At 42.8% G+C, this 8,762-nt stretch overlaps 1 protein-coding gene across 1 annotated transcript in view; it reads right to left on the bottom strand.

Annotated features, from left to right (window-relative positions):
* Nucleotides 1–1,493: 1,493 nt before the first annotated feature.
* LOC146045081 (mucin-2-like) overlaps nucleotides 1,494–8,762 on the bottom strand; it is a 33,819-nt gene continuing 26,550 nt past the window's right edge. Inside the window, exons 16-19 of the mRNA XM_083163765.1 lie at nucleotides 8,134–8,389; nucleotides 4,773–4,911; nucleotides 1,641–1,742; nucleotides 1,494–1,550 (exon numbers count right to left, since the gene is read on the bottom strand). Coding sequence (XP_083019891.1) covers nucleotides 1,494–1,550; nucleotides 1,641–1,742; nucleotides 4,773–4,911; nucleotides 8,134–8,389 — 554 coding nt within the window. The remainder of the gene's footprint in view (nucleotides 1,551–1,640; nucleotides 1,743–4,772; nucleotides 4,912–8,133; nucleotides 8,390–8,762) is intronic.

Here is an 8,762-nt window from a genome sequence, read left to right as displayed (position 1 = left end):
ATTATTCCTCCATTTGATTTTCTCCTTTCATTTATATACTTAAAAAAAGTTTTGTTTCCTTTATCTACTGACTGAGCCATTTTCTCCTCAGCTTGTGCCTTGGCACGCCTGATCACTTTCTTAGCCTCTTTGCGTCTGGCAAGATACACTTCTTTGTCATTATTATTTTGAGTCTGCTTGTATGTCCTAAAGGCCATCTTTTTTGCTTTTACACTAGTTGATACCTCTTTTGTAAACCACACTGGCTTCCTTTTCCTGGTACTTTTCTTAACCCTTTTGATACAAAGGTCCGTTGCCTTTAGTATTGCACTTTTTAATTTTCTCCACCTCTCCTGCACTCCTTTCAAGTTCGTCCAATCCGCTAATGAGTCGCTTAAACATCTCATCATTTTTGCAAAGTCAGCCTTCCTAAAATCCAACACCTTAGTTTTTGTGTGACGAGTTGGACCCTGCCTTGATACTAAACCATACTGCTTGATGATCACTGGATCCCAGGTTCTCACCCACATATATGTCTGATATCCTGTCACCATTTGTGAGTATTAAATCTAATATTGGTATATAATAACTAGTTTGCATTTACAGTATACTTCTTATCTGGGGTTCATAAACATTTTTGAGGCCCATAGTATTAGAATTTTTTCACTGCACCCCTATTTAAAAATAATCTTTTTGTGAAATGGTAAAACATAATAATTTATGCAAGTGTATATGTCATACTTAGGTTCAGATATTTGTAGTAAGACGGGATTCGCTTTAGTCTGTCTACATATTTTATGATAAGATGCCAAAAGCAATGATTTAGCCAGTGTGGGGGGGGGGGGGGGGGGTGCATTCCAAACTGACTCACTAACAGTGGGTGTGGTTCCCATATTTGAATATTGTTGTGTTCCTGCCCAACCTCTGGAGACGCTACTAGTTTTAGCCTATTACATTGACTATAATTGGTTTTGGACCACCAACCCAGGGCACCTCTGCAAGTAGTGTCACAACACCAAGTTTGGGAACAACTGCCATATACATATTACCTACAATTAAAAAAAAATTCAAATTCAAGTTCAGTTCTCTGGTTCCCTCTCTCTCTCCCCCTCTCTCTCTATCTGTCTCTCTATAGTGAGGGCTTTGCCATACATGTTAGTATGCACAGTACAAAAGAATCAGCATCAGACATCAACATCCAGCGACAATCAACATCAGAGAGCAAGATGCAAATTCAATTACCAATGCGTTCTGTCACTGGATGGGGGTAAGTTCATGGGTAATAATTGAAGCTTGTAGTAGCATAGTGCTATACAGGTTGTACTTTTTCCAATTCTCCATAATCTATCAAGTTCTCCATAATGAATGAAGTTTGTGAGATGCAGGTGGATCTGGCAAATATTCTCATATTTTAAAGGATGCAATAATTTATTGCTGGTTTGACAATACAGTCAGACACACTGGAATTGCCCACGTGCCTGCATCTCGCAGACTATTACATAAGATCCTCAGTGCTACATGTCTGAGTGGCTTGATCTTTTTATTGCACTTGGGTCATCCAGTAACACATTCTGACATGACAGGCAGCACATTTAGTATCCAATTAAGACTCCTCCAAACAACCAAAACCTTAGAGAACACTGAAGGTATAAAATACATACCCCAAGAAAAACTTTGATAGACTTTGAACAAGTTACTCCGGTGGTGCCGCAAGGAATGTTCTCAGTGATGATACTAAAGTTGCCATCAGGACCACAGTAATCCTGGAAATAAGTGATATACAAAATTGCTGTTCTTTAATTTACTCAATGACATCAAATCACAATTATTTTACTTAGAACTTTCACACACATTTATCTATCAGCTATAGTACAGTATGTAACCTTATGCGGGCCCATTTGCCAGAACATATAATGGAAGAGAGTAGGCGATCTATATTTCTAAACACTTGAAGGGGTATGTAGATCGGGGCATGTTGTAAGATATATAGGATTTTTGGTTGAGCTGTCATTTTGATAAGGCTTATCCTGCCCGAAACAGTCAGAGGCAGTTTACCCCACACTGAGATTCTGGATTTCAAGTAAGCTACAGTATCTGTGGTTGGATATTTCGGGAAATGTATATGGACGGGACATTGGATACATAAACCCCTAGATATTTAAAAGAGTTCAACCAACGCAAGTGAAGTGAGATGGCAGGGACCTCCGGAATTACTCCTCTGAAGGAAAGAATACAGGATTTATCCCAATTTATCTTGATACCTGAGTATTCTCCAAATGTGTCAATAATATCAAGTATGGGGGGCATAGAAGAGGCATAGTTAGAGACAAATAAAAGGATGTCATCAGCATATAGGGCAATTTTTTTCTTCTAGCTGACCTATCCGAAACCATGTAACTGCGGATGAAGCACGAATCAGGCAGGCCAGGGGTTCCACCACGATGGCAAAGAGAGTGGGCGACAGGGGGCAGCCCTGCGGAGTATCCTTCTCTAGGTGAAATGAAGCGGACACGTACCCATTCACAGAGACCCTAGCTTGTGGAGAGGCATACAGTAGGCGAACCCATTTAATAAAGCCAGGAACAATCCCCACTTTAGACAAGGTTTGCCAAAGGAATTCCCACTCGACCAAGTCGAATGCCTTGGCTGTGTCTAACAAGACCACCACAGAGGTATGGGTGTCCTCACACGGGCTCTGCAAATGGGTAAAGATTCTGCGCAAATTGATCATGGTTGATTTGCCCGGCATGAAACCTGTTTGGTTGTTATGAATAATTTTAGAGATCACCATATTAAGACGGATAGAGAGAATTTTAGCAAGATTGTTTTATATCTGTGGGTATTAGTGATATGGGTCTATAAGAATCTACAGAACTAGGGTTCTTTTCTGGCTTTAGCAGGACTATTATATTGGCTTCAGACATTGATTGTGGCAAGGAACCATGGGAAAACAACTCATTATATAGGTTTAGCAAAATGGGGGCATAAAAGGATACTGTATATGCTTTTTGTAGAGGTCCAGGGGAAGGCCATCAAGGCCCGGGCAGGGCAGCCGAGAGGAATGCCGGGCCCCGGTAAATTTTTGGAGGCGTGGCCTAAGTGTGGGGGTGTGGGCATCTCCCGCACTTAGGCCACGCCCTAAAAAAACTCTAAAAACTGTAATCTCAGCAGCAGCAGCACACACCTACAACATGTGCTGTGCTGACAGCAGGCTCAGCATGACCTCTCATGCTGTCAGTGAGACACTCATGCTGAGCCTGCTGTCAGCACAGCGCATGCTGTAGAAGTGTGTGCTGCTGTTGCTACCCGGGAGGGACGGAGGGGGAAGGGAGGGGTCGGACCAGGGCCCCTGCGGGGCCCCTCCAGCAAGCCTGGGCCCGGGTAATTAGTACCCGCTCCCCCCCCCTCTCGGCTGCCCTGGGCCCGGGGCCTTACCTGCAGGAAAAGATCTTATTGCCAACTCTACCTAATCCACCCGCAAAGGTGTGTCAAGGGCGTCTCTGTCTACAGATGACAAAGAGGGCATAGCAATCTGTTCTAGGCAACTTTGTATGGCAGGGATGTCATGAGTTAATTTAGAACTATAGAGATTTTGGTAGTATACCAAGAATTGAGCAACAATGTCCTGTGTTTTGGTGTAAGATATTCCCCGTGGGGTAAGTATCTGACATACAGTGTTGCTGGGATTCTCTGTATCAGCCAATCTAGCCAGGTAGCTGCCGGACCTATCCCCAAACACATACTGAGAGTGTTTTTAATATAGAGTAGTTCATACAGTATTTCGCTTTATCATTAAGATATTCTACCCATGCCTCCCCGAGCCGAAAACCACTGCTGTTTAGAGGCGTCCGTACCATCCTCCAGATACGCATGTTCCCAGTGTCTACACATAGATTCTAATTCCTGTCTGCCTATAGGATTTTTTAAGAGTAGTTATTTTTTGTATAAGCGAGCCTCTAATATGTGACTTAAATGCGTCACACACCACTGTGGGGGAAGCGGAGCTCACATTAAGGTCGAAAAAGTCCTGCCAGGTGTTTTCCAGGTCTGCCCCAGTACCCAGATTCGTCAGACAGAATTTATTAAGTTTTCAATAGGTTTGGCCCCTATCCCCTCCCATCTGTACATCAAGGGTTAACGGAGAGTGGTCGGATATATGCCTCTAGATTCATACATAATGGTGTGTATATCAGGGAGAAGGGTTTTTGATACCAAGGCCAGGTCAATTCTGGAAAAGGTGGAGTACGTGGTGTAGAGAGATTTAGGTACCTCCCAACTGTTCCGTTTACCGCAGGAACGTCCTATCTGTCGCCGTGAATAGATGCTGTGCGCACAGTGTATATTCATGCCCCATAACGGCAAAAACAAGGGGCGTGGCCTCACGGGGGCCGTAAATATAGGCCACGCCTCCTTTTGTTAGGCCGACATTTCTGGTGCACCTTTGGCGCGCATGTGCCTGTCTCTCCTCCTGCTGCCTAAAAGTTGGGAGGTATGGGTGTGTCTAAACTCTAAAATCTAAATGGCAGTGTAAGTATAAAGTTGTCCAAGCTGTATGTTACATGCAAGAGCAGCCAACATTTAACATGCTTGCAAAAAACAACAGATGTATGTGCATTCCAGAGCTTGGTAAATCAGACAACAAAACATCATCCAATGAGGGATCTGCTGCTACTATCGGAAATGGTTTGTTCCAATTACACAAATACAGTACTTGTTGGTTTTGCTTTGCACAGAATTAGCCCCATAGTAACAGATAAACCAGAAACATATTACAATATGCAGAAGTTCCTTACCTGGGCAGCTACAAATTCACAATTCCCATCAAAGTCATATAATTTCTGATCAAATGTGACATAATGACCGTTTCCATATATTGAACATGTTGCGTAACAAATAGCATCAGTGCAGGTCCATCTTCCACTCTGACATAAGCTGCAAATTAATTCACACTATTAAATTGATATTGTAAGCAAATTTATATGAATACAGCCTGACATTATGGGTGACACAATGTCAAGTAAATATGCCTCTTCTGCAAAGTCTACTGAAATACTGCACCTGACCAGTTTTTGTACATTGTAGAGTAGACTTAAGTAAGTCGCGGGTGCGCCTGCATCTGGAAAAGGTCTCTGTGGAGGAGTGGCCAAGACCATGGCAGGACGGGAATGTGGCTAAGACCCCCATTTTCCTTATTTTGGTGGCATGCCCCCAGCTCCCATCCCTGCATTGCAGAGCAATATGCATCACATTCTCCCCTTGTGTGAGTGTTGTGAGGAACACTGCGGCCTGAGGGTGGAACAGCAGGACAATGTAATCATGACAGTTTGGAGGTATGCCTTTACAGTACCCATTTGGACCCCCCTTGCTGTGCACAAGCATGACCTAAGCACACATATTCGAATTAATGAATAGGCCAGTGGTTCCCAAAGTTCTTCGAATCATGGCACTCTAGAGTATCACAATTCTTTTCACAGCACCCCTAGGCTAAAAGTTCCTTATTGAGAAATTTCGGAAAATAAATAAAATAAATGAATTAAATTGTCTTTATGTCATCCTTAGGTTTAGTTATGTAGTGAGAGATAGGATTTGCTTCTCTTTGTCCACATATTTTATGATGGGAAGCCACAGGTTGCGGTTTTGTCTATTAATAGTCTGGCCAATTTGAATTATTCCTCAACCACCAAACTGATGCACCCCAACATGTGTCCCCACCCCAGGGTGCTACGGCACACAGTTTGGGAACCATTGGAATAGGCCATTTAGTACAGATGTAGCGCCGCTTGTCCAGCACCGGCGCATGCCAGACCGCCCCACTGGCGAGTGGATGCTACATCTGACTGGGGGATGGGAACCCTGCCCATCTCCGCTTCAGGGAGACGAGCAGGGATAGGGGGGGAGGGGGGGAATGTGGCGGGGACCTTCGGGGGGTGCCGGGAGGAGCTCTGTTGCAAGGGGACACACACGCGTTTTCTTGTGAAGTCTGGCGGGAGCTGGCGCGTGGCAAATCCACCGCCAGCCCCTGCAATGAAGAGAGGCGCTCCATCTGTATATGGATTGTCCAACCAATTATATTAAACTATAATTTTAGACTTTTTCACATCTGTCATGGACATATTACATTACCATGTATTGCAGTCAACCTTGACCTGAGTCCCATGGGGAAAATTATCTTCATTATGGACACAAGGACACCTGTCCTCTGGAACACATCCTCCAGCACCATCATCTAGGAGACCATCGGGGCAAACACATCCAGAGATGCACTCTGTCTGAAACTACGTCAGCAGAAGAAAAACAGGAATATCCTCATTAGTTTCTGTTATCCTCGTTGGTGGAACAGTTACCTTCAAATTATGGAAAGCCTGGTATTTAATTTATAATGTCAGGGTCATGATATTTGCATGATACATAATAGTTGTATGAGTAGGCCATATTTACATTTCTGGCAATAGAACTACACATATACATATAATATCATTTAGGACTTTGTTATTTCAAATGTAACAGACTTGAAATGTAACAGACGTAACGTACATATTGCACACTCAGTGTCTTGCAGCTCCTGTGACTGTTGGCTCCTGAAACATCTGATTTGACCTTGTTACAGTCATAGTAGACTTTTCCCTCAGGGCAAGCTGCAAAGAGACCAAATGTCTATGTCATTGTTGGATCAATTGACTATGATATACTGTTACATATAGTCTATTATGTTTGCTGTGTTTGTTATACTGTATGTCAGGTACAGTTTCCAAAGTTGACCATTGAAAAAACTTGAATAAAGCATTTTTCCTTACTGTCATTGACGTGACTACTGCAAATAAGTTTCCCATTGTGGCAAGAGCTGCGGGAAAAGACAATAGAATACATCATTAGCAACTTTATGTATATAAACATAACAAAAATATACAGCTATTAAGCTACCGTATGGGCAAGGTATGGTTTCTCTACAATGGTGTCTCAATAATGACATTGGTTTCCCGAGGACCTCACCATGATTCGTTTTTGTAGCTTTGAAGAAATCTGGTTTGGACACAGGTGTAGTGTATATTTTATGAATTGCTTAACCCTTTGGGTGCCAACGTTGCTGTGAGAGGTGTGCAAAATATTCGCTAAAAATGACGGCCTCGAAGTCGAGGAATATGAATCACTTTAGTTGTTGTCTTCAAATGATCCGAAGTCAATTCATTGAAGATTTGATAAATATTGTACCAAAAAAGAACAGTCGCAGTGAGTGACGCTGACATTTTCAGTGGATATTTTACACAACTCACACTCAAAGGGTTAAAGAGGACTCAGACCTTGCGCATTAGATATTGTAGCTTTGTCCATTAAGGAAAAAAGAAAGCTTCCAGAACTTCCATTCACTTGGTGAGAGCTATTCAGTAGTCTATAGGGAGATGCATTAATACGTTTAAATAGGACACTTTCCCTCTAGTATCCAAACATATTCCAGCTCCAATATTGTTTATCTAGTACATTGTATGATAAGTAGAATCTGATTGGTTGCTTTAGGAAATGTCTCCACTTTTTAATTATTTTCCATCTATATTCTCTGTACATCAGTACCTCTTCATCAGACACGTTCATTTGTTATGGACATACTGGACCTTTCTGCTGCCTTTGACACTGTGGAGCATCCTCTCCTACTCCAAACCCTCCAGACTATTGGCCTCTCTAGCACTGTTCTCTCCTGGTTCATCTTTTATCTTACTAACCGCTCCTTCCCAGTGTCTACCTCCAGCTGCATCTCACCACCTTCAATCCTCCCTGTTGGGCTCCCCCAGGGTTCTGTCCTAGCCTCCCATTCAAGTCAAATCTCTGGACCAATACTGTTAGTTCCAGCTATGCAACTTCAGGCCATTCCTCTCCCAGAGTGCAACTAAACTTTTTATTCACTCACTGGTCATCTCATCGCTCGACCACTGCAGCATTCTCCTCAATGGCCTGCCATACCCCAGCTCTCTCCCCTCCAGCTGTTGTCTGCACTGCAGCTAGACTTTTCGGGCTTAGCGGGAATTTGAAGATGGCACCAAGATCTACCAAGCATCCACAATTATTTTCCCAGAAATAGGGTCATCTCTCCTTATGTTAAACTCTTACCATTATAAGTTTTGGTTTCACAGCTGTAAAATATGTACCTTATTTAGCCCTTACCAACGTTCACCCTGTTTGTAGATTACATCCAATGGATCCAGGTAGGTCCCATGGTAATAGCAGGAGCACTTGGATATAGTTACACATTGGTCCTTCTCATTCAGATATTGTCCATCCGGACACGCACAGCCATCTACTGGAGTGAACACACTAGCGCAAACTTTCTCCCCCTCTGCCAAGGACCGACATGTTGGCTGACATGTAGTCAGGTTATACAGATAGACTTGGGAAGCTGGGCAAGAGGTAATCTCATTGTCTGCAGGGGATAAAGTAAAAGAGAAATGTTTTACAGGGAATTCAAGTCAGACAATCTTTCTTCTGTTTGCGTCTGCTACATATTAAACTAGTTTCAGTTGACTGATGTTTATAAACCAAGAGATAATCCTCAAGTTGCATTACTACTGTATGTCTGTAAAGTGTATGGTCTTTGTTTAATCAGTTAAAATTTGCTACTAGATTTAATTTATAGAGTGCTATGTAGAATGTAGTAAAACCAGGAAATAATAGACTATACAGGGTAAGTTACTAAGATGGGAGTTCTACTGAAGATGGGATGTTGCTATAGGTCAGGGATAGGGAACCTTGGGCCCTCCAGCTGTTGTTGAACTACACATCCCAGCATGCCCTGG

The sequence above is a fragment of the Crinia signifera genome, chromosome 11 (assembly GCF_055691185.1).
Source record: "Crinia signifera chromosome 11, ASM5569118v1, whole genome shotgun sequence".
Lineage (NCBI taxonomy): Eukaryota > Metazoa > Chordata > Amphibia > Anura > Myobatrachidae > Crinia > Crinia signifera.
Note: the sequence above shows the minus strand (reverse complement) of the source record. Positions and strands in the feature narration are given on the sequence as shown.